At 37.7% G+C, this 27,319-nt stretch overlaps 1 protein-coding gene across 1 annotated transcript in view; it reads right to left on the reverse strand.

The window, feature by feature from the left end:
* The window catches only part of LOC149214726 (uncharacterized), a 170,971-nt gene that overhangs the window by 130,021 nt on the left and 13,631 nt on the right, over window positions 1–27,319 (reverse strand). Inside the window, exon 2 of the mRNA XM_089389490.1 lies at window positions 16,872–16,989. Coding sequence (XP_089245616.1) covers window positions 16,872–16,989 — 118 coding nt within the window. The remainder of the gene's footprint in view (window positions 1–16,871; window positions 16,990–27,319) is intronic.

A 27,319-nucleotide genomic window follows, 5' to 3' on the forward strand; every position in this document is an offset into this window, starting at 1 on the left:
ATATAACTTAGAAACTACATTTTAAGGAACTTTATCTTTGACTAATATCTATTTATAAGGCTACATGAGAAAGAGCACTTGATCCCCTTCAAAAAAAGAGCATATAAATCTATATTGATTACCTTTTTGTTTAATTTGATTTTGTGCCATAACAAAATTTTCCGTAAGGATATGGAGAATGAATTCTCTAGTGTTAAGTGTTATGCCTATTGTGTGAAACTTGGATGTTTCTAGTTCATAGGATGGCACAAAATGGTGGTTTTGGCCATAAATAGATTCACATGGTGCCATTTTGGTAGCTCCATGAAAATTGTTGTTTTCCCACCATTTGGTAAGGGGAAGCGATTGTTCCTACTAGTGTGGATTTTCGAAATTATATATTCTCAATAGGTTTCTAAGAAATTGTTAGCCACCTCTATCTAAACATCAATTTAAGTATGATATTCAATGCCTATATTCAACTGCATACCTTGAATTCTAAATAGCTCATACAAAAATATTCTAGTGAATGTGGAGTCCCTATACAAAATAATGGAAGTGGGTATACCATGTAGCTTATGTTAGGGTCTTATATTATAGGGATCTTAATCATTTCAGTCATTCTATTCATTTGAAGTCCATTTGTAAATCTAAGTCTTGATTTCATGAGTATTATGGTTTAAAGGGTTCATTGGTCATGTCATGAAAGATTTGGTCATCGTGAGTTAGTTAAGGTGAGTCATTTCAGTTATAGCGAATCTGTCATGGTAAGCCATGTCATGTTCCAATGATTTTAACAAATTCCACTTCATTTTGAAATGGATCATCATTAACATAAATGGAGGCTCTAGAGTGCATGAAGTTTTAAAAACTGCATTTGGCTCTCCATTTCACTCATTTGAAACCCATTCTCTGCTCTCAAAACACGTTGGAGGCTACCAAAGGAACATTGTTGTCTGCCATTGGATTTTACTATGCAACTGAGGGTCTTGCTGCGCATTTGAAGAATTCATCAATCCAATTACGAGTAAGAAATTTTATCACTTATCTGAGCTTATTAATGTTTTAGAGAACCTAATATACCCTAGCAAGATGATCATAAGTCTCGAGAATCCCTCCAACCATCAAGAACTATGATTGTTGTGTTTCCTGTTGCGCAAGCTCTTGTTGCCTACCATTGTGGATGAAAATCGTTCCTCTACTGCATATAGTGTTATTTGAACCTAAATATCTCTATTTGGAACTTTATTTGAGTATCATTGATCATCCCCTAGTTTGGTTGCCTCTCTAAAAGAGCCCTAGTCACAATTGTTGTGCATTTTCTCTACCTGCTGCACATCTGCCCTATCTCCATTATGCTGCAAAGTTTACCTTTGAAAGCCACCTTACATTGTTTTGAAGAAGACTGTAAATCTTGCACATATAATGATGGATACCCCATAGATGAAGAAGAAGGTCAAGGGAGGATTGTGTAGGAAGAAGATCAAACATGGTCAAATTTTGAGAACGCTACAGGTGTTGCACAAGTCTGTTGCACATTTGCTGCAGAAGGGAGTTAGATGATTAGGGGGTGTGCACTTAGTTTGAAAGTTTTTTTAGGAGTTCACAACCATCTCAAACACATTTCAAGCCAACCCATTAGTTTCATTTTCTCATAGCAAGGCTGCAAGTATACAAAACTTGGAATGTTGCACAAGTTGTTGCGAAACTGTCAGAAGCATTAGGGTTTAATTAAAAATTTTTTTGGCATTATTTTTGTGTTTGGAAACTTAAAATAGGTTTACAAGGGTGGAAACATCATCAATCATCCATTTTTGTTCAGCCAAAGTTCAATCATTTGATTAAATCCATGCAAAGATAAATCGTTGCGTAAGTGCATTGCGCAAACATATTTTCACCATATCTCTTAAACCCTGTAAAAATTTTACCTGAAATTTTTATAGTAGATGCATGGGGATGAGATGAATAAACTCAACAAATTTCATCCAAACATGCTTCACGGTTTTCGAGAAACATACTACTGTCACCTACAACCATTTTCATATTTTCTGAATATCCGTGAGTCGGATTTGGCTCAAACTTTTTTCGGAGATGAAGTATGATGATAGTAGATTGTTGTCAAAATTTTAGCTCAATATGATTCATCATTTAGGATATATTAAAAAAAAATCAGTCACAGGGGAGTTGTTGCACAAGTTTGTTGTGAATTTGATAACAAAAGGGAGATGGTGGTTCAGAGGCATGTTTCTTTGAATTTGTTTCATTAGTTCATAACCTTCTCAGGGACATTTCAAGATGGACCGGAGGTATGCACAACTTGGACTGTTACGCAAGTTGTTGTGAAACTAGAAGATTTGCTACATTTTAGACAATCAACCTTTTGACCAATGAATTTGGCTCCAAAACTTCTGCAAATGGTTTTTATGACTGTGACAACTATTATTACCAATTTATACATTCATGAAACATCTTTTGGGAGTGATTTAATGCATTTTGTTCAAAAAAATACCATGTCATTAATGAGTCAAAACAATTTCCTGTTTTTTAGGGAAATAATTTGTTATCATTTCTATTTTGATGTAATTAGTTTTATCTATTAGGGGAATAGGTAGATTTTGACCCCCTTTGACTTACGAAGAGCATATTGTAGATAATTCATGAATCTGAATGTAGAAAGGCTTAGATTCAGGAGTGAATAGAGTGCCTTTTGAAAACTTTGTCAGCAGTGGAGAAAATTTTAAAACAATGATCAATACACCAATATAGAGAAAGTTGTGTTCCCTAATTCTTGTGTCATACATAATGGTGATGTGCCTCACTTTGTGATTTGTCTTCCCTTCTAGTTTTGACATATACTTTGTTTCTTAATTATTTGAAAGAAAATTGTGTTGCAGAATTTACATTGGTACTCTGCTCGGGCTTGTTAAAAATTTTCAGTGTTTTCTTCTAAACTTAGATATAGAATTCATCTATACATGATTTATATTTAATGGATCCTTACTCTCATTTCATCCTAGAAACACTATAACAAATTTTGTAGATCTAGGAGTCTTCCTACCTCACCCTAGTTCAAACTGCTCTGTTGATTGTGATTGGTTACTGAACATTATTTTGACTCCATGCCCAATGGATCTCTCTTTCACCCTGTAGCCACAACATTAAAACTTTTTCACTTTTTTTATCCTCATAACTAGCTTGAGTTCAGAAATCATTCAGTCATCTAATTGACTGAGGAGAAAACCTAGTGAGAGAGCCCTCTCCAAGGTTAGAAGGGCTAGATTCTAGCACAAAAGTGGTTTGTTCTTACCTTTGTAATCCTTTCTCAGCCTTAAGGAAATTATAGAATGCTAACATTCTAGTGTCATTGTCAAGGAACGAAAATTTCCATCTTCCCCAGGAAAGATCAACAAAGTTTCAAATCTGATTGCTGATGGTGGACAACAGTCAGACACAAGGAGGTTGTATCATTCACCTGGTGATTCCAGTCAATGTTACATTCGGATTCAAAGCTTAGTTGACAGATAAATGGAGGGATATTTCAGAAAGACCAGGTATCAAAGCTTCAACTTTTTGCAAGAAATCTTATTCTTTTTCATCAGATACCTCTTGTCCTTTCCTAAACATGTTAAAATAATTTTCCTTTACTTGTCATATTCTAATGACGACCATAAGTCTACACTTGATTTTCATTCTTTTAAAATTGTAAAGACATCTTTTTTTCCTTGCACTTTTGATGTTGAAAAGGATTCCAATAATGACTATGATCATTTTCATGAACCTCAAGTGACCCAAACTGTTGTCATATCCCTTGTACTGAATCCTATATCTTCAAAGTTTCAAGAGAGATATAAACCCCTTAGTTTACCTCCTGTTATCCATAAATTTCGAGAAAAGCACTATAAGTATCTATCTATGTTTGATTTGACAAGATTTCAGTTGTAAAAAACATCCAGGGTTTTTAACATTTCCTTAACAATTTAGAAATTGAACAATATGATTTATGTATGAGAGATTTTTCTCAATAATTGCAAGGAGAAGCTAATATATGGTTTAGAAGTATGCCGAATAGGAGTATTGCCAATTTCCAACAGTTTGAGCACACTTTCCTTGAGAAATGGGAGGTTAAGAAAAACCCTTTCCATATGCTAGCCTAAAAGTGGCATGTGGTTACCTTTGTAATCCTTTCTCAGCCTGAAGGAAATTACAAAGTGCTAACAACTTAAATATTTGATCCATCAAAGCATAGGCAACAAAATGAGGATTCAAAGGATGATTTAGGGCACAAAAATGAGCACCTTTTGAAAGATGGTCAAGAACCACCACGATGACTTATTTGTTTCCACCTTTTGGAAGTTTAATAATAAATCCATGAAGATGTCTATCCAATTTTTTTGCTAGGATAGGTAAATGTTGTAATTCCCCTAATATCTTCTCCATCTATCCCATGTTTCTTTGGAAAGAATCACAGGATGCTACAAGATTGTAGATATCTATGTTTATGCCTTCCTAGAAGAATTAACACCTATTTCTTATATAGGTTTTATAAAAGCCAATGTGATCTAATATCTTAGATAAATTTAGCTGCTCTAAGACTCATTATTTTAGGTTCAAATTTTTTCAAGACAAGGATCCCTAATGTATCTTGTTGTTGTGTATAACCTTTAGGTGGGTTAGGTTCAATCTAAAGTTGATCTATTAGCCACCAAAATGTCATGTTTGTTAGTCATTCCTTATGGGATTCCCCAAGAAATTGTAGACTTAGTAATGATAAGGCAAGGAGTGACCCATCCTCTGCATCATCCACAATATTCTCTTACCCTTATACAATCTCATATTCATATCCCAACATTTTGGTGACCCATTTATTTTTCTATAGTGAATACAACCATTATTCAAGGAAGTACTTTAGACTATGTGATTTGTCTTGATATGAAAACTCCTCCCTATGAGATATGCTCATTACTTCTCCACTACATGAGGGATAACCAACATTTCTTTCTCATATTGATCTGGAGATTAAAATTTTTCTCATAAATGAAAGTACACAGAATCTTTTAAAACCAATGTCTAGTTGTAGTGTTCATCGTTCTGATGCCAAAGACACTCGATTCGCCTCAATTCGATGTCGTATGAAAAAGTTATGATGTTTTGATTTTTTGTCTCAACAATTAAAATATTTGTAGGTGGGATGAATGGGTTGTCGATTGGGTAGTCCATATTGCTGATGTCATGATGATATCACCACACAAACTAGGCGTACAGGACCAACTATAACTCACCATGTGTCGGGATCATACATGTGCAAGTGGTCGAATTTGATTGGTTATTTTAATTTTTGGTGGCCCAATAAGAGGTTGCCACGTGGCCTAATTGGAAGCTACCACATGGCACCTCCACATTCGCTAGATTTTTTATTATGGGTCAAATGGCCTCAGAAAGTTTCAATCCAGTGACCTACCAATACACAATCTAGTGCCTTACCAACTCTCCTATGGGTAGTTCTTACCCCTATACTCCTTTGTACCTATTTAAACTTTATGTATGAGCATGTTTGGGAGGAGGGGTCGGGCAGTGAGCCTCAACCCCCAGTTATATTACCCCACAGTACCACCATCGACGCAAAGGAGTACTGACAGGACCATCCCCTAGTCATGTGCATTCCCATAGGACCTCTACACTATCGCAGGAAGACTTAGCTGGAGGGAACCAACCCCTCTCCCATGGTCATGGCATAACCCACAGGAACGACACGAAGGGTTGAGGAGCTTGGCGCAGGGGGCGGGTCTGTAGTCCCTAGCCCCAGGTCCCATTACAGTCCATGCAAACACATATGAAGGAGGAAAGGGCTAGAGATGAGGACGTAGTTTTAGGTTTGGCCCCAAGTCATTTGTTCGACACGTAACCACTGGTTAAAGAATCAAAAGTTAGCATGGTGAGGGTGGGTGGTTAGCCCTGACCTTTGGCCAAATCAACCCCACATGACCAACACCCATAAAAAAAGGCACAACAGCGGAGAGAAAGGACCGTTGGCCCATCGTGTGGCCTTATGGTGCCCATGTGGCCATATTTTGCGCTCATGGGGTTATTTGGCATTTAAAAGAAGCGACTAATTGCACATATTGCGAGTGAATTTGTCACCTCCTGTTAAAAATAGCAACATGAAATTCCAATTTAATTTATCCTTGAATTAAATTATGAATTAAAATCAAATCCTATTCTCATAGCAACTTGTAAATAGTTAATTGACTTAATTTACTTAGGAATTTCGAGTTGGAAGTCTACCTAGAGTCATGTAAGTGTGATACCTAACTTTTAGTAGTGAGTCAATGCACCAGTGCATCCTTCGTGCCACACCAGTTAACTAAAGAGTCACTCACAAAAAATTCATGCATGTTAGTTCAGAGGAAGACCTGGTTTAGACTAGAGTGCAGGGACAATGTACTCTCAATTGTAGAATTTTTTGAGTTGTACAGATGGTGCATGCAATTAGTTGAGGTACTAAGTTTGGATTGCGCAGTTATGGAGGAAGGATTTCTCAATTAAATATGGGTTGATTCTCTCAAGAATTGCGCAAGGAAGTAGGGGCTTGGAAGGTAGCATAATTAGCTAAGTGTTGGCTAGAACGAGCTTGTGAGGTAGCGAGTTAGATCATACTTGTGCAGGGATTGTTCTAATGTGAAAAATAATTGTATTTTCTTCTCAGATATTCTCGTTAATGCAATATAGATAGTTGGGGTTTTGAGCAGTTTCTTTCCCCAGAGAAATATTGTGTTATGTGCGATTGATATTCTCCCTCTTTCTGATTACTATTTTCATCAATCATTATTTGCTTCGACTATAAAGAGTAGAGTAGATTCTCATCTTATGTTTTAGTATATCACATGAGTTGTTGAATATACAAAAAAATATACATGGTATCGAAGCTAAAGACAATATAGAAGAGGATATTTTGAGTTTGTTGTGCATGTGAAAATCAAGTTTGCAGTTCATACTTCATATCAGAAATATGTCTTTCTATAGATTATGACTTGAGTATGCCTTGGAAGGAAACTTAAATTACATAGCATGGAAGGATAGGATGGAAGCAATGCTAGAAGACAATGGCCTCAAGGAATTCATTGATCAAGACATTCCTAAGCCTCCAACATTAGATGCTAAAGATCTGTATGAATGGAGAAAGTGTCTGGAAAAGGCGAGGTGGATTATTATTGAGGGAGTTAGAGACCACATTGTCTCGAGTCTCCATGGCAAGGAAACTCCATACTCAATGTGGAAGGCATTGACAGACCTATTTCAGAACAATAGTGACCATAGGAAGTTGGCACTGAAGGACAAACTCAGAAAGATCAATATGGAGAAGGGCGACTCTATTCTGAAATACTTGACCAAGTTCACTCATTTTTGTGATGATCTTAGAAGGGTTGAGATTACCATTGTTGAGGATGATATGGTGAGCCTAGATCTTCTAGGACTCCCCAAGAGTTGGCACAGTTGTCAAGACTCTGTCAATGGGAGGGAGAAAATTCCAGATTGGGAATGATTGTGGTCGGATTTTGTGCAGGAAGAGATTCAGAGGAACACTAGAGACGAGTCCTCATCAAAGACTAATGATGAGGAAAATTGTGCCATATCGGGTAAGGCAAAGAAAGGGAAGGGGAAGGCATCCCATTCCAAATTGGATTCTTGTCATGGAGGAACAAAGAAGGACATGTCAAAATTCAAGTGCTTTCATTGTCATGAGTTGGGATATTTTGCTACAAATTTTCCACTCAAGAAGTCCAAGAAGAAGTCCTTAGGAGGAGCGGCAGGTGAGGCTCTTGCCTCACAATTTGAATTGGACTTTACCCTCATCGCATGCATGGTGTCATCGATGATGGGTAGTGTATGGTACCTAGATAGTGGAGCTTCTTTCCACATGACTAGTAACAAGGATCTCTTCAGTGACTTGGAGGAGAAGGATCTCCATATGCATATCGAGATGGGTGATGATGGGAGGTATAGTGCTACCAGGTTGGGTACAGTTACCTTTCATAGGGATTCAAGTGCTCCCCGCACCTTGCTAGATGTTATGTATGTTCCCGGTTTGAAGAAGGACTTGGTATTTGTTTCCATGTTGGAGGATAGAGGCTATGATGTGATCTTTAGTAAGAGAAAGGCATTCCTTCATCACATAGCCATGAGATAGGTAAAGAGGATAGGGATTTGGGTGAAGAATATCTACAAATTGGAGGTAGAATATTGTGTTGCCTTGAGCATGAAAGCATAGAAGGTGCAAAGATGAGACATTGGTGAGTTGTGGCATAGGTGGTTGGGTCACTTGCATCATGGCACTTTGGAAATCATGCAACAAATTTCTACCAGTCTTCTCAAAGGTACACTAGAGCAAATTGATACATGAAAAGGGTGTACTTTGGGAAAATTCACCAAAGCTTCCTTTCAAAACAAAGATAGTTGAGCACAGGCAATCCTCGATCGAGTCCATTCAGATGTTTTTGGATCATTCTCAACAGTATCCACGGCCAAGCACAAGTACTATGTTATATTTGTTGATGATTTTTCTTGTTGGATATTTTTCATGCAGAAGAAAGATCAGAGTTTTGAAAAGCTTTGTGAATTTAAAGAATTGGTCAAGAAAGACACTAGTAGGAAGGTTAAAGCTCTTAGGAGTGATAACAGGGGAGAGTATGTGTCAAATAAGTTTAAAAAATTATGTGTGGTAGAATGGATTAAACGGGAATTGACAATACCCCATAACCCACAACAGAATGGGGTGGATGAAAGGAAGAATAGAAGCATTGTAGGGGGATCACAGGCGATGTTACATGATCAGGGCCTACCACTATACTTATCGGTTGAGGCATGCAACATAAATGTTTATTTTTAGAATAGAACTCCTCATCAGATTCTTTAGATGAGTACGCAAAAGGAGGCCTTCTTAGGGAAGAGACCACATGTGGATCACGTCAGGATTTTTGGCTCATCGTTATATTTCCATGTGACCAAAGATGCTCAGAAGAAGCTTGAGCTGACAACAGAGTTAGGGATATTTGTGGGGTACACTAATACACCTCACAACTATTGGGTGTATCTGCTAACCAATAGGATGACAGTGGTTCATAGGGATGTGAAATCTGATGAAGATAAGGCCATGAGATGTTCCCTTGAGAGGGAGCTTCAACTACATGTGGTTGAGGAGCTTTAGGTTCCTAAGGAGGAGCCTTAGATTGATGTGGAGCAACCACATGCAGAGGATATAGGAGTGGAGACACCCACTCAAGCAGAGTCTTCCAGATATGGGAGAAAGTGCACCAAAGAGGCTGATAGGTTATTGTAGGATGCAAGAGAGAATGTGGGAACACCCACATCATAGCGCAAGCAGAGGAGGTCACCTCAGAGGTACACTGGATATATTACTCTTATGAGTGGATGTGTTGAGACAAAGGCATCTTCTTTTGAGGAGGGAGTGCAAAAATAGGTTTGGGTTGATGCCATGGTTGAGGAGTATGAATCCATTTTCGTAATAGTGTTTTTGATGTGGTCCCAAGGCTGGCAGACAATTCAGTGGTGAGTTCTTGATGGCTTTACAAGGTAAAGAAAGCAGCGCATGGTAGTGTGGAGAAGCATAAGGCCATGTTTATGTCTCGAGAATTTTCTCAAGTAGAGGGGATTGATTATGATGTGACCTTTGCTATTGTTGCACAGTACTCATCAATCAAATCCATTTTGGCACTGTCAGCGCAGATGGGTTGGAAGATACATCAGATGGGTTGGAAAGATAGCCTTCCTTAATGGCATGATTGAGGAAGAAGTGTATATTGAGCAGCCTAAAGGTTTTGAGACCTTTGACCATGATTTACATGTATGCCGACTCAAGCAAGTGTTCTATGGGCTAAAGCTAGCACCCCATGATTGGTACACAAGGATCGATAGCTACTTCACTAGGTTGGGCTTCACCAAAAGTGAAGAAGATGCAAACCTATAACATATTGTGGTGGAAGGTAGAATGTTGATTATTGTTTTATATGTCAACGATTTGATTCTGACAGGTGATGATAAGTTGATCAAATCTTACAAAGAGGATCTTGCAAGAGATTTAGAAATGAAGGACTTGGGGCTCATGCACTACTTTATGGGCATGGAAGTATGGCAAGGTGATGGGGAAAATTTTGTCTCTAAGGGAAAGTATGCCAACGAGATACTGAAAAGGTTCCACATGGAGAGAAATAAACCCATGGAAACTCCTATAGTAGGTAACTAGAGGAAGGAGGATGCTACTTCTAGTGAAGTAGTGGAAGCTATTGTTTACAGGAAACTTGTGGGTTCACTCATGTATATGGTGAACACATGACCGAACATGTTCTATGCAGTTAACCAGCTTAGTCAAGTTATATTTAGGCCGACCAAGTTGTATTGGAAGATAGCCACGCATGTGTTGAGATACCTCAAAGGCACTACTCAGTATGGATTGTGGAACAGACAGATAGAGGGAGTGAAGCTTCAAGTCTTCACTGATCTAGATTGCACAGTGAGTCCAGCCAATAGGAAGAACACATCAGGAGGGATCTTTAGTATTGGGTCAATAGTTGTTTCTTGATACAGCAGAAAACAAAGATCAGTTGCACTCAATTCAACAGAGGCACAGTACATGGCTGTTAGTCAAGCAACTTGTGAGGTCATGTAGATAAGGAAGATTTTGGTTGGTTTCTTTGGTTAGTAGATGGATTCAATTGTGATTTACTGTGACAGTCATAGTTGTATCAAACTCTCTGAAAATCCAGTTTATTAAATATCGGTCCAAGCATATTGATATCTGGTATCATCATCTTCAAGATTGTGTGTAAAGGCAAATTATGTTGTTGGAGTACATTCCCACAGGCATTGTCAAGATGTAAATTCGAGTTTCAAAAAGATAGGATTGGGATAGTTGATAATCCCTTTCTTGTTGAGAGGAAGTGTTAAAATTACCAACAAGAAATTCCAATTTGATTTGTCCTTGAATTAAATTGTGAATTAAAATCTAATTCTATTCTCATAGCAACTTGTAAATAGCTAATTAAGTTTAATTGACTTAATTTACTTAGGAATTTCGAGTTGGAAGTATATATGGAGTAATGTAAGTGTGATCCATAAATTTTAGGGGTCCATGTTGAGTTCTTTTGAGTTGTAATTAGATAACTTAATATAACTGAGTTATAGTCAATTAAACTAGTTCTAACTATTGGAGGAACTAATAGAGGTTTAGTACTGAGCCAGCGCACCAGTGCATCCTCAATGCCACTCCAATTAACTGAAGATTCACTCACAAATAATTCATGCATGTCAATTCATAGGAAGACCCAGTTGAGACTAGAGTGCAGGGATAGTGTACTATCAGTTGTATAATTTTCCGAGTTGTACAGATGGTGCATGCAATCAGTTGAGGACCTAAGTTTGGATTGCGCAATTATGGAGGAAGGATTTCCCAATTAAATATGGGTTGATTCTCTCAGGAATTGCACAAGGAAGTAGGGGCTTGGAAGGCAGTAGAATTGGCTAAGTGTTGGCTAGAGCGGGCTTGTGAGGCAGAAAGTTAGATCATATGTGTGCATGGATTGTTCTAGTGTGAACACGCATTGCTTATGGTTAATGCAATATAGATAGTCATGGTTTTGAGAAGTTGCTTTCCCCAGAGAAATATTGTGTTATGTACGATTGATATTATTCCTCTTTCTGATTATTGTTTTCATCGATCATTATTGCCTTCCGTTGTAAAGAGTAGAGTAGATTCTTGTCTTATGTTTTAGTATATCACATAAGATATTGAATCTATAGAAAAATATACACCTCCAGAGTGGATTAAAGAGAAGAAATTTCACTCTCTTTACAAGTTCATCCAATTTGGAGGATGAATAGCAAAAAAAACTTGGGGAGAACCATAACTTGAGGATTTTTTTGCATTGTGGAGCCCACGAAGAGCCCATATAGGGGTTTTTGGACATTATAGATCTAATGGAAGCCTCTGTTCACTGATTGGAGCACTTTTCGAAGGAATGTTTTCAGGTTTGATTCTTGTAGTGCCAGGGATAATCTAGTTTAGAGCAGTTTTGAAGGATTTATGAGCATGGCGAGGACCTTGTAGGGGTTTTCCATCCTTCATATGTTATCTAAAACAACTGTGACATCTATGGTGAAACTCATGTTTGTCTTTTCTCATTATGTATAGTCGAGGAAACTTCTATTTTATTACTTAAATTTGGAATTGTTGTACATGTATGTTCATTTTCACATGGAGTATAGGGTCTTGATGTGAGAGCCTTTTCTTGTTTATTGTTTCATGACTAACTATAGGTGTTCATGCTTTTAGAGTGAGATTTCTTTGCAGGAGAATGTTTCCTTGAAGGGGAAACTAGCCACTCATTTTCTCAACACACTTTATGTACTCTTTATCACTGAAATCTATGGAGTGGTCTAGCTATGTTAGTAGGCCCAGAGATGTAGCCTAGGAGGGGTGAACTCTATCACCAAATTATGTGTTGTCTCTCTTCATGTTTGCCTTTATGAGTTAAATGATGATATGTTGCTTGTTTAAAGTTCACATGAAAACTAACTCATTATCCTTGAAGAGACCATAAAACTTGTTGATATAATAAGACCCATTTTTAATTGCAAAGCGTCAGAGGATGGTCAATTTTTATGAAGGAGAACTTATCCTCCAATTTCAGATAAATTGGTATCAGAGTAGGTTCTTAACAAGTTGTAGGTATGGGAAAGAAGTTGGAAATTCTCCCAGAGCTAAAGGAGACAAACTTGTATCTCAAATTTAGAATGATGAATTGAGAAGAATTATTGAATTTTCTAAAGAGGAGAAGAGGCATATGTGCCTTCAATTGCAGCATGTGCTTGAGGAACAAGTTGGTGAGAGTTTCACTCCAGAAGAAGGAAATAATTCCTTCAAAGTGAAGCCAATTTGTGGGCATGGTCCAAACACAGGTTATGGACCCTATGTGGAGAATGATGTTGGTGAGTTTTGTCACCATATCAAAGATTCTCACTATGCACCCGTTGGTAAAAGCGGATGGCTTGAGTCATCTTCAAATTCGTCATCGACATCTGAAGTAGAAAATATGGTTGGAAAATCCAAGGAGGTAATCAACATCTCTAGTTCAAATCCTTCAGTTTATGTTAATAACACATCTTTTGCAACCTTTGAACAACATACTAAAGGCATTGGTATGAAGTTGTTAGCTCAGATGGGTTATGAAGGAGGAGGCCTTAGAATCAATGACCAATGTATTACTAATCCTGTCATGGTGAAAGAGAGACCAAGATATCAAGGATTGGGATATGGTCATAGAGAGTTTGGAGAGTGTTCTAAATTGTTTGAGGCAAAGAAGTCATTAGATGATGATATGTCACACCAATATGGTAGTTAAATTTCAATTTGTCTCCTAAGAGAGATGAATGCTTCAAAGGACTTTGCATGTCATCGTCAAGTCCACATCGTCAAAATTCCAACCCAAGGGACATGTATAAAGGTCATGGAAATTTTCCAAACATTGGTAATTTTGATTATTTGTGGGACATGTATCCCTGCACCTTTTGTGATGCAATTGATTATTGTGTGGCTGATTGTGAGAAATTCAAAGTGATGGTAAAAACAATGGACCAAATTATTGGCATCAAGCATGAAGAACCTCCCTTAAGTTTGAAGACTTCCTTGTCGATGGGCAAGCGAAAGTACTTTTGTACCCATTGTAATATGAATGGGCATGGGAATGAAATATGTTGAAAATTTTATCGAGAACTTCTTCCCAAGAAGGATAAATAGGTTATGCAAACCAATGCAAGGAAACAAACAAGTGGCAAATACAATACTGGAATAGTTCCTAAGGAAACATTCAAAGCAGAATAGATGCAGAAAGAGAACCCATAAGCCTAGGAGAGGCAAAGATTGGGTAGACTATTTGTATAGTTTGTTGCTTTGTAAATTATAAATATTTGTTGTTTATTACCTATTTTGGGTACTTTGTAAAGTGAAACAAGAATAATTCTATTTGCAACAAGTATTCTTTTCATTGACATGTCATGTTATGTTTCCTTGTTTATGAGTCCAATTGTTTGAGGAATCTTTGGGATGAACATGTGTTGTCATTCAATTTGTCTACATTTATGTCATGTAGTCACCAATGCAAGTGTTCAAGATGAAGCTTGTTGTGAATGAAATATTTGATAAATATTGTACAAGAAATGACTATGTTTTTGTGGACAAAGCCAATTGTGTCATTGAATTATTTCAGCCATAGTACTTTTTTGTACAAGCACAGTTTGAGGACAATGAAGAAATGTTGAATCAGTGCATGGCAAGCATTGAAGTGCTTCTAATTTCCAAGATGGAAAGTCAATTTTGTCTTCAACAATGGAACTTCAAGATGAAGTTGTTTGAGCCATGAAAGATTGGTTTGGAGAGAATGTTCATATTCCATCCATCGATGTTTTTGTTCCTAACTGATTTTAAGAATTGTGGCTCGATTCTTGACAAGAAGGTGAGGAATTCACGTAGAGGATAGGTGGAGTACCTTGATTGGAGCTTGAAGGAACCAATTGAAAAAAGAACATTAAGGATTGAGATTTCTTTTACTAGTAGAAGATAAATTTTGGAGTCCAAAAGTTCCTAGTGGGGACATATGATTCAAAGATCATTTTTTTCTCAAAAATGAAAGTGCCCAGAATATTTTTAAACTAGTCTCAAGTCGTAATGTTCGTCATTCTGATTTCAAGGATAGTTAAATCTCCTCAATCCGATGTCGTATGACAAAGTTATGATGTTTTGATTGTTTGGCTCAACAACTAAAAATTTTGCACGTGGGCTGATTGGGCAGTCCATACTGTTGATGTCATAATGATGTCAACATGCCAACTGGGCATACGGGACCAACCACATCTCGCCATATGTCAAGATCATACAACTGCAAGTGGTCAAATCTGATTGGTTCTTTTTATGTTTGGTGGCCTAATGGGAGGCTGCCATCGGGCCCAATCGAAGGTCACCATGTGGCGCCTCCACACTGGCTAAATTTTTTGTTATGGGTCGGATGGCCTCGGTAGGTTCGATCGGGTGACCTTCCAATACACAATCCAATGCCTTACCACTCTCCTACAGGTAGTTCTTACCCCTATACTCGTTTGCACCTATTTAAAATTTGTGTATGGGTGATTTTGGAGGAGGGGTCGGGAAATGAGTCCCGATCCCCCATTATATTACCCCACAAGACTAACATCAACGCAAAGGAGAGGGGCTAGAAATTACACCTAGTCCCTGGTCACATGTATCTCCATGCAACCACGATAAAGGAAAACAGGGGAAAGGAGCACATACATTACCAACCCCTAGTCATGTTCATTCCCATAGGACCTAGCATTGTCATGGGAAGACTTAGGTGGAGGCGAGTAGCCCCTACCCTATGGTCGCGACACAATCCATAGGACCAATGTGAAGTGTTGAGGTGCTTGGCAAAGGGGGTGGGGTTGTAGGCCCTAGCCCCAGGTCCCATTCCAGTCCATGCGACAGGGGACAGAGGAGGTAAGGGCTAGCAACAAGGGAAGAGTTTTAGGTTTAGCCATAGGTCATTTGTTCGGTGCATAACCACCAGGTAAAGAATAAGGAGATAGCACTGCAGGCACGGGCGGTTAGCCCGTCCCCCAACGAAATCAACCCCACATGACCAACAACCTAGAGAAAAAGGCACCAAGGCGAGTGGGGGAGGACCTTTCATTCACCATCCCATACCTAAAATAAAAGCATATGCAAATCAAATGGAATGGGTGGAAGGTACCCTAGTAGACCAAGACAACACCAGAGTAGACGTATGGAATGCTCTAATTGATTTAGAAAAGTAGCTTGGTGACAGCTCTTTTCTGCAAGTACCAAAAGAACCATGAGTACCCCTATGGTCATGCAGACTCCTCAAAATGAGGAGAAGATCCCAAAAAGAAACAGAGAAGGGGCTTCCACCTCAGGAATGGCCACCTCTGATTTACAGTAGGAATCAAACAAGAGGCAAAGCCTAAATCCAGCCTCTAAGCAGGAATATGCTGAACACTCAGCTGAGGTTAAAAATATAGAAGCAAAAAGAAGTAGGCCTACCACTCCATCTAAAGGCATGCAAGAGCCTTCCACATCACAAACTCAGATGTTGGAAAGGCAGCTTTGTGTTGAAGTGTCTTCCTTTAGAATTCCAGCTGATAAACATCAAGATATCAAGGAAAGATACAAGGAAATCAAAGCCAGAAATGAAAAGCTTAAAGCCCAAATGTATGCACAATACCTAAAGCTAACTCCCACCAATCAAACAAGGCTAATGTCAGCCTTTGACATTAAAGAGGGAAAGCTACATATGACTTTTGTTAAAGCCACAACTCAGCAGCCTAAGACAACATCAAATTTTAAGAAAGTAGATTTTGAAGTATTGGCAAGGGATATTCATCCCATAGACCAGATTGAACTACACAAACAGGCTGGAGAGATGATATACTCCACCCTGACAGGTAAATCCATAGCTTCCCATCAACTACAGAACTCTTTGAACAACATTTCAGCACAATTCCAGTTAGAGAAGGCCTCCTCACAGGCCAAGGATACAAGGATCAAGTCCTTATATGACTTAGTGATTGAATTGCGACACGATCCCAAGGATATAAAAGATATAGAGAAACTTATTAAGAAGAAAAATGATGATATTGTTTCACTTAAGAGGCAATTGAAAATACCCTAGCTACATCATCCTCAAACTCTAGAAGTCTTAGAGAATCAAACCAGACATGAGGAGTTGATGGACTTGGTCCTGAAGTTGAATGATCAACTTAAGGAGACAGAAAAGGAGTTGGACGCTTTAATTCAATCGAAGCAAAGCGACTTGGCCACAACTTCCAAGGATGTCATCCCAACAGTATCTACAACAGTTCCTTCTACACTGGCAGCATCACTAGCACCCACTGCTCCACCTACCATAGCATTTCCAATAACAGTAAAATCTACAACAACAATAGGTGCACAAGGAGAAAAAGCAGCAAAATTGATTAAATGCATGGAAGAAATGTCTATCCAAGCTACAACGATGAAAAGACTAAAGGAAAAGGTGGCAAGCTTGGAAACTAACTGCCAACTTGTCCAACTCAAGCAAAAAGAAGAAGCACAAAGGGCCCAGAGAATGAGTGAGAGAATCAAAATCCTATAGAGAAGTATTTAACACTAGAGAAACCACTTGGAAAAACCAAGGAAATGTTGTGGGCCAATATCATTGACTCTGCCGATGATATTTGGCCATCAATCCAAGTTATTTTTGAACAAACAGAGTTAGTAAAGGTAGCTACAGAAGCTATCCAGAAAGTAAAAGAGGAATTGGGAGATAAGCTTGAGGATGCAAATAGACTCATCCACTTCCTCAACAACAAGAATAGATATGAGCTCCATGAGCTAAACATCGAAGATAGGACTGAGACCATTTTGGAAATAAGGAAGGTCCTTTCCAAGAGGAACCTTATGCTTAACTTAGAGGAAAAGTGCCACAATATGCAGATAGCCATCGATAGGTTCATGGCTAAATTCTAGATTTTGAGAGAAAAAGGTCTGCCCAGTCCTATGGTTATCAACGACCAACTCATGACACAGTTGGACTATAGTGATAGACTCAGAAAGTTGGCCAAGGAACAAGCTAGCTCTTCATCCATAAAAGCATTGCCAACAGGCAAAGTGTTATATGACACATTTGAAAACTTGTTTTTTCTAGAACATGAGGTCAAACATTTATTCCTCACCAAGCCCAATTTTTCCAAGTATACTAAAGCTGATGATATCTATAGAAGGATGATGAATGTAAAATTACCAGAGGCAAAATGGTGGGAGAATATAACTGATTTACTGTGATAAATTTACAGCTAAAAGTTACCACATAGTAAAAATGAAGGCAGCCAGGTAAACAGATGAAAATAGGGCAGTAGGGTCAAAGAGTGTCAGGTGAAAGATGAAAGAAGAGAAGACTCTAGTGTGAAACTCCACAACTGTAAGGCAACATAAAGGGCTACAAATCCAAACATAACAGCCAGCATTACCAAATAAAAGGGACAACATGAAACAGTTCTTTATCTGTCTCTATCTTCTTGCAAGAAGATATTTGTATTTCCTAAATTTAACCTCAACACAGTTTGAGATATTTTGTAAAAAAATTTGTATATATACTTCACCATTCGAAGTATGTAGGGTGGATTCCAAGAATTTCTATAGACTTATTGTTCTTAAGTCTGAAATTCTATTGTGTCAATGACTGGATCAACTAGTTGGATCAAGGAATAAAGATCAGATATTTCACTGGATTCTTGTGCAAAGCGAAGTTCAAATAAGTATTTTCTCACGTTCAATGTTATTTTTCTTTGAGTTTTCCATAATCTTATTTGTATCTCTAAAAATCTAAATGCTATAACATGGAATGATATTTCAAAAATTGCTTAACTACACTCTGTCTTGACTGTTATGCATATTGAATGTTTTCTTCACAAATCTAAGTTAAGGAATTCTTGATTTCTCCTTAGTTTAGGTTATTCCTTGTGATCTATAGCAAAGGATTCTTAATTTCCCTTTGTTCATGATTATCCCCTGTTCTTCATTTTAGCCCCGGTCTAAGGATTCTTAAGTGCTCTCTCACCCTGGTTAGGATCATTTCACCCATTCGGCCTATAGATTTTCTCTTTACTTTGCTAGCCTACCCTGTGAACATTCCCTTTAATGAATTGATCCAGTTCTGCTATCCATTTGTTGACTCCATAGCCCAATGGCTTAAAGACCCTGCTCTATCCATCTGTTCCAAGAATTCCACCACCAAACCTTAAATTCAAAACCAAAACCCCAATGAACATTAAGAACTAGCCTAAAATCCCAGTAAAACAAAGCTAAATTATATAGAGAGAGACCTCTTTGAGTCATAGGTTGGCTAGAGTCTATACTTAAAAGATTGGTTTGTGGTTACCTTGGTTGTTTCCTTCTTCTGATACTTCTAAGGAAAATTCTAAGTGATAACACATCCAACAAGCACTACTGCTTGAAATTTGCATAAAAGCTCAGGAAGATATGTTGAAAATACTATTTGAAAAAGTAGTTTTATTATTTTATTATTTTTTAATCTTTTTACTTTTTTACCTTAAAAATGTTGAATCATCCCCCATGGTTGACATCATCATCTTGAATCCTACTGGTTCTTATAAAGTTTATTTTGGTTGTAAATTTTTCCTAGGAGTCCCATTTTAGACCTCAAAATTCCCCTAATGCTACCTTCAACTTGAAATTGTGGTCTCTTTGGTATTTATGTCATTGGTTAGGTCTTGTGTGTTCATAGCAATTTGGAACAATTTATGTTCTTTACACATATGACCTCTAGTATATCTTCCATCAATTTATAGTAGAGCTCATGTCTTTGGTAATCTACGATTGATGCTAGAGACAACCCTTGTACTTTCAAGTGATTAGTAGGATTTTTTCTTAGGGAATTACCATGGGGAGGATGAGTTTAGGGAATGAATGATGGTGTTTTTATTTATGTATTTATCACCATCTCAACTTCTAGGGCCCTCTTAGTTGCTTCTACCACGTAGTAGGATGTTGCATTTTAATTTATGCTCAAATTAAAATATCCTCCTTGATGCCACCAATGAAACATTTCTTATATAAGGAACATTTAAGTTATTTGTATGGATGTTTAATTGATTGAAGGATTCCCTAAAGTCAATGACTGAGACTATTTGGTGTGAGTTGATAAGCGACCCTAAATTTTGAGTATCTCTCTTAGAAATGCATTGAAAATTTTCATAAAATAACTCCACATTATGTATCTTGGATATGATCATATAAAAGGATTTTTATGAACTTCTTGTCATTTCCATTGTTCCGTACCATAATTTTCATTATGTCATCAATAATCCTCTAAAGGATGAAATAATATTCCATCTAAGTGACACATCTTGGCAGGTTGAAACCATCAATCTTATTCAATTCCACTTTAGGGGAATGGCGTGATATGTTATTATTCATTATTATATTATTGTGCATATCTAAAGAGGATTTTGGGTGGCTACATAACCCTAACTTAGAATTTTCTTCCTAGTGTGACTCAATGTGTTATGCAATCTACTTTTGTTCTTCCAAGATGCCATGAGCTAGCACACCTAACAAATTCTTGATTAACATATTCTCAGTGTCATCCAACTTCTCTAATCTCTAATTAAACTTGGCTAGTTTTATTTTATTTTTCTACTGCTCATCCAACTACTCTAATCTCTCATCCATCTTCTTAAAATAGTTCTCCAAGCTCTTCAATATGTTTGAGGTAGTGTGGATGGTCATATTAATTGAGGATATGATACCAGGTAGTTTATAAGTATTCATAATGGGTGCTTACTAACAAAGGTTACTTGGTCATAAGGACAAGAGAGTGTTAGGCGTTATAGATCTATGATATATATGTGGGGTCTAATATTAGTGTCCGTCCAATATCTCAAGGAATTAACAAAAGAGGATCAACCAAACCCTTCTCTAGACAACTCAACTACCAAAGTAGTAGAGAGTGGTCTCTCTAAGTGTTGGTCTTGGTGTTATATACTAACAAGACAATTGATTAGTTTATTTAAAGAAAATTTTATGTATATGTAGGGGAATTCCTATATAACTGAAAGTATGTTGAAGTAATATTTCATATTAGGTATTTTTTTATGAAATATTATTCAAAGGCTTACCAATAAGGGTTTCAAGGGTTTCAAACAATTTGATTCCACTTGTATATTCTATGTGTATTCTTCCTTGACTATAGTCTTACCTATTGTATGATGGATCATTGTGTTATTGAAATACATTGGAATATGTCTCTAGAAAAAAGGAAAAAAAAAATTGAAATTTTAGGATATTTCTAACCTATGAAAATCCTATAAAATCAATAGAAATAACCAACTTGTTTAAGGTAGGATTTGAGGCTAATAATGTAAAATGATGTTAGATCTTAAACTTTTGTGATCCATATCGATAATAATTTTGTATTAGAGATTAATCACATGGTAGATATTTGGTCGACGTTTCGAACCAACTAATGTGGTTCATCCTCAGGACAAATGGTGAAAAAATCAATCTTACCAAAGGTTTAAATTACAAAGAAGCATTTGTACCCGGAATTAGCCGCTAGGAACTAGCCGTTCTAAACTAGTTGTTAGGAAAAGGTTGTTAAGAATTAGTTAAGGAAAAATACTATTAATAAGTTTGTTATGAATTAGTTAAGGAGAAATAATATTAAATTATTTATTAATTGTTTAAATACAATCTCAATGTTCTTATGTACCTAATTAGTATTTATAATAGTATAATCTAATCTAATACTAAATTAAAGGGATAGAATTATATTAAAGATGTAATTATTAATGATAAAAGAAAAAGTTATATATAAATTAAAACGAGGTCCTAAACATAGTTATAGTATAATAATCCATAATAAAATGCTTAAGATTAAAAAAAAAAGGGGAAGTTTGAAAAGGAAACAAAGAATCAAGAACGAAGAAAAGAAAGAAAATATCGAATGAACATGGAAAAAAAAATATGAAAATTGAAGAAGGAACCATCAAGAGGAGAGGGCAGGAATCTAGCTCCTACTTAATTTCCAACCATCATCTCAATTGAGGTTGATAGGATGCTTCTCAATCTCAATGGATTCTCTTAGCTTCCTCTGATGGAAATGCTCAACCCTTGCGATGACTTGGGAATCCTTAATGCAAACATGGTGCTTCGAATTCACATCATGTTCAACTAAGGAAGAGGAACGAGTGCGATTGTGCCTAATGTCTGTCGTGTGCTCTTGGATTCTTTGGTTTATGGAGCGACCCATCTTACCAATGTAAGGAATCCCACATGAGCATGGAATTGAGTATACCCCTTTCATGTCTTTAGGGTTAATCATGTCTTTAACAGATCTAAGATAATTTCTAATGGTATTAAGAGGTTTGAAAGTAGTAGAAATTTTATTCCTTTTAAGAACATAAGCAATCTTATCTGTGGTCCCCTTGATGATGGGAAGCGACACATTGGAAATATGATCATCACAAGCTCACTTAACACGAGCTTCTTTACAGACTTTTTGGAATGCTCTGAGACCCTGATGTCTGTTGTAGCCATTATTTTCAAAAACTTTTAGAAGATGAGATTTTTCTTCTTCAAAGTGGTTCTCATCAGAAATCCTAAGAGCATGGGTGGTAAGAGTGTTAAGAACCCATACCTTCTGGGCTGGAAAATGATGACAAGAGGTATGGAGATATTGTTTCGTGTGAGTTTTCTTGTGAAAAACTTGGTGAGAAACAAAACCATCATCCTTATGGGAGAGGAGAATGTCAAGGAATGGAAGTCACCCATTAACTTCAACTTCCATCATGAATTTGATGGATTCAGATTGGGAATTAAGATGGTTGAGAAACAAATCCAAATTCTCATAACCATGGGGAATGGAGTAGAGGCAAAAGCTTTGGTCTCGAAATCTTCCATGAATAAGTTGACCACTATGGGAGAAAGGGGAGAACCCATCACAACCCCACAAGTTTGTTCAAAGAAATCACCTTGGAAGCTGAAAAAAGTGGAGGTAAGGCAAAGACCTACCAATCTGGTTGTGTCATTGTCAATTATCTGATTAATGACTTCGATGGCTTCTTGATAGGGATTTTCGTATAAAGGGATACAACATCGAAGCTTACTAACAAATCACCTAGGCCAAGCCTAATATCCTTCACTTCATTGATAAAGGAGGTAGAGTCTTTGACAAAAGACTCAGTGCGACCAACAAGAGGTTTGAGCTTTTGAGTCAGGAATTTAGCGAGAAGATAAGAAGGCCCACATATCATGTTAACAATAGGTCTCAGGGGGGATCCCAGTTTTATGGACCTTCAGGAGGCCATAAATTCTGGGGGTAAGAGGATTGCTTTCAATAAACTTTTTGCTAATACGATTAAGAGAAATATTCAAGTGTATGGCTTGCGAGATTTCTTTGGAAACTCTTTTAAGGGGATTCTTTTGAAGCTTAGTAACTGCAACTATTATGAATATGGTCAATGATTTTGTTAACATAGTCAACCTTATCAAGGATAAAACCTGCCCCTCATTTATCAACCTTTAGGATGACAATGTTGGGATTATCCCTTATAGTTTTAAGGGCAAGAAACTCATTTTTGCTAATGTTTCTTTTAGGAGGCTTAGCTTTCCAAAGCACAATAGCGTAGTCTTGCCGAATAACCTCCTTGACATTATCGGGAAGGTCACGAATTCCAAATACAATGTTACAAATAATGTCATCCACTAGAATTTTTCTAGGGGTCAGGGAAAAATTAAGCCCTTTATTTAAGAGACGAATGATACAGGAGCATCTAAGCCTAGTTAGCAATGTGATGGAGTGGTCACATGTTGTGGCTAATGAAAGGTTGGAGGAAGAATTCGTTATTGAAACTGTATTAATTTCAATTATGTAAGTGGTTAATTTGTTGCCTAATTCTGAACAGAATTTGGAATAAATGGCAAATGATCCTCCCTGCATGGAGATCAAGCCAAGTAGTCTAGTTTGTTTAGATTAGCATAGGATTTGATTTCTAAATGTATAGTCTATTCCTTCATTTGTGGAAGGAAACTATTAGGTATGACATATATGTAATTTCCTTTGTTTTCTGAAAGGAAGAAGCGTGACAGAGAGGGAGAAGACCCGAGAGCCTTGTAAGCCTACGGGAAGCATGGGAGAAAGAGGCCATTAATTAGATTAATTAGGCCAGAGAAGGGAGCGAGCCTCGAACATAGATTTGTATTTATGTTTTGTACACAGAGGATTGATTTTGAGGGTTGAACTGTCTAATTAATTGCATTTATTTGAGACAGAGGTGTTTAGTGTTGTAATATGATCAAAGCCGAGACCCTGTAGCGGATTCATTGCGAATAAAACCAATGTTGCATGTCTAATGATATAACTGGCCCGTGGAGGTCCTGAAGGCTTGTTTTTCTCTGTATGTGGATGATTTTGGCATTGGCTCTATGTTTCGATGCATTACCGTAGAAATCCCCATGATTAAGGAAAACTTTGTGTACTTTGGATCCGCAGGCAGAAAACCCATTTACACAGAGAAACAATGCAAAAGCATTGAGTGGATTCAAGAAGCGAACTTGAAATATTATAAATCGCACTTTTGGACTTTATCGAGTCCGATCCATAATCACATCACTGCAAATGAGGGGGACCGGATTGTAATCGCCAAATTCTGATAGCGTGACATACCCGACCCCAAAACGGTATAGGGGTGATTGGATGGCCTGTTAGGTCCGCAAGGTTATCGCATCGGAGGATTTTGAAGTGGGGGTTATATATTATTAAGCGCCATTGTAATCACCGATAGCCGATAACAATATCGCATCGAACCTCCGCCGAGGACTAGCGTCAATATTGCAGACCATTGTGACTGTCAAACGTTGATACAGTGATTGAATCTGAGTCATCTGATTGGCTAGATATAGATCTGCGGCAATAGCACATATAACTGTGTAAAAAGGTGGAAAAAGCATTGTTTCGGCACTTTGGAGAGTATTCGGTCCCGAAATGGAAAAAGCTAGTTTTAAGTCTTTTTTGAAGGCTTTTCACTTTCGATATGAAAAGGCATAGTTATAAAAGGAACGGGCATGTTTGGCGGGGTGATTGAATGGATCATTTTTTATCCATTTGGGATTTTTAAGGCTAAATGCCTGTAAAACACTTCCGATATGCATATATGTGGTATGAAGCTTTACAGGGCCATTAAAGGGGAAATGGGTCCCGATAAGGTATATGGGTTGTGGCAGCCTTAGGGTTGCGCCAATTTTGGTATCAAAGCAGATTTGTTATTGAAATAACTAATAGTAGGGCAGAATTGTAGTTAAAACTAGTTGGGATAAACAGAACAAAGAAATTTTGTATGAAGGAATTAAAAATGGAGTTATGTGCTAAAGTATTTATGTAGGCAAGTGGAAGGATCATATTCTAATCTGACAGAAGGAAGACACACAGAGGTGATGTGTAGCAGAACTTGTAGATGCAAGAGACAGAGGAAATCCATTCAAAACATAGGTGACAACATAAGAAAGTGTGAATATTGTAGCACTATATAACAAGAGAAGCTGAGAGAGAAGAACCAAATGTGTTCTTAAAAGCAGAGCAAGGAAAGCACTCTGAAGTGGTAGTGAACCTGAAGAATCCAATAGGAGATTGGACAGAGAGGACAGCTGAAGTGTTCTCAAGAGAGAGTGAGAGATTACAGAAGCCTAGAAGGAGCAAAGGTGTTTCTCAAGAGGAGGTTCCAGATAGAGGACCGTGCTTACCAAAACGCTGAGTGAGGAGAGCTTAGTGAGGTAAGATCATAGTAAGGAGGACTTGCTGTTGCAGAGGCTTGTTGCAGAGGAGTGAGGAGCTCATGAAGAGAGAGGAGAAGAAGATGACTACTGATAGTCATAACAGAGGTTCAGAAAGAAGCCACAACAGAAGGAAAGATGCCAAAGCAAATGGCATGAGGATGAGTCAAGAAGAGTTTGACAGAGAGAGAGTTGAGATAGATTTCCAGATTGGAATATTGATGGAGATGCTGCAGAGAAGTGATGAAGACCAAAAGCATGGTTGGACCATGAGAAGGAGAGTAAGGTGGTAGAGGCTACAAGAGAAGAGAAATCAGTGAGTGGATTTAGAGATAGCAGAAGAGTTGAGAAAGAATGAGCAGATATTGAGTGCTCAAGAGGAACCATAGGAACTCAGAGAAACAGAAGCATAAATAGAAGTTTCCATTTGTAGACTAGAACAAGATGAAATGTTGGGTGAAGATAATAATGAAAGATTAGTTGAAGATCTCATGGACTATTGGCATAGTTCAGAACAATTCGAAGATATGATGACAAGGGAAGCAGATGAGGCATTGAAGCCTTGTGATTTTTATTCTCATAGTTTGTGTATGTTTGCGGGATATGCAGAGGATGATGGACAGTCTGGTGAAACTGTCACAAACAAGAATAACGCTCTTTAGGTGAAGTATGATGGAGAATTCCTTTTAGAGGAAGAAGGTGTTGATCTATTGCAGCAAAAGGAGTTCATAGATGAAATTCTGTTTGGTGTGAAAAAATCAAATGAAGTTGATATGGACCAGGAGTCTAATGAAAATGCCATAGTGGTATTACAAGGAGGTAAGCAAATGAGATTGTCTGATGAAATTGATGAAAGAACTTTGCAATATGATAGTGTAGAAAACAAGATAACTCAAGAGGATTGCCAGGAAAAGAATGAAGCTGAGAGGGGAAGTTGTGATGAACTGCTGGAGAGATTTCATATGGAAATAGAATTCTTGGAAATACTGCTCAAGGAACTTGAAGGAGAAATGAAGCTTTCACAACCTGATGGAGAAAAGGACATTGTTACTGTTAGCCCTGGGGTGCACTGCTGCTATTTTAACGAAAATCTCCCCTTGTTTTATCCCTGATGCTCCATGCCTCCTCTTTCCCCGCTTTGGCCATAAGTTGGACTTCAAAAATATTACTCTCGCATCTATAACTGCTTCAGGTCCGCCTTGTAATCACAATTGGCAGTCGCCAATAATAAATGGCTGATGGCTGATGCCGATGGCCAATGGCTGATGGACACGATATGACATTAATCCAAATTGTAATGTTGCATCGGGTCCGATCTTGCAATCGTAATCGGCGCTTTGTGGAGGACAACCCTTTGGGCATTATGCGATGGGCGAATGCAATATACATTAAACTAGAGCACAATGTTGCAGCGGGTCCGCATATATGTATCACAATTGGGGGTTTGGGATGATGGCACATAGCCGAATTGCCGATTTCCACTGTCGCTGATACTTATGCTCGCTCTGATAGTATATTACGCACACACATATATAAGCTTTGCCTTTCCGCTCCGATAGTGTATTGCCTATATGTATGGTTTTATGCCGCCGATAGTGTTAAACGCATATATATATATATATATATATATATATATATATATATACATATATATAGATGGGTTTTGGCCTCCAATAGCTCTCGATAGCTCCCGATAGCTCTGTTTTGGCTCTGTTAGTATTTTTTTACAGTTAAACAAGTGAACTGAAATGGAATATATGGTCGAAAGGGGAAAAAACAACATCATGGGCAGCCAAATCAACAGAAATGGTCATGGAACATCGCTGGCACGAGCGAGCCACCTGACAGCACGACAAAATTACTAGAATTTGGTTACTTTGTTGTTAGAAAAAGAGACCTCTGGCTCATATCTTTCTAATTATGGCATCAAGC

This window comes from Pinus tabuliformis, chromosome 1_1 (assembly GCF_031772625.1).
Source record: "Pinus tabuliformis cultivar Carrire ecotype Pingquan chromosome 1_1, CPIR1, whole genome shotgun sequence".
NCBI lineage: Eukaryota > Viridiplantae > Streptophyta > Pinopsida > Pinales > Pinaceae > Pinus > Pinus tabuliformis.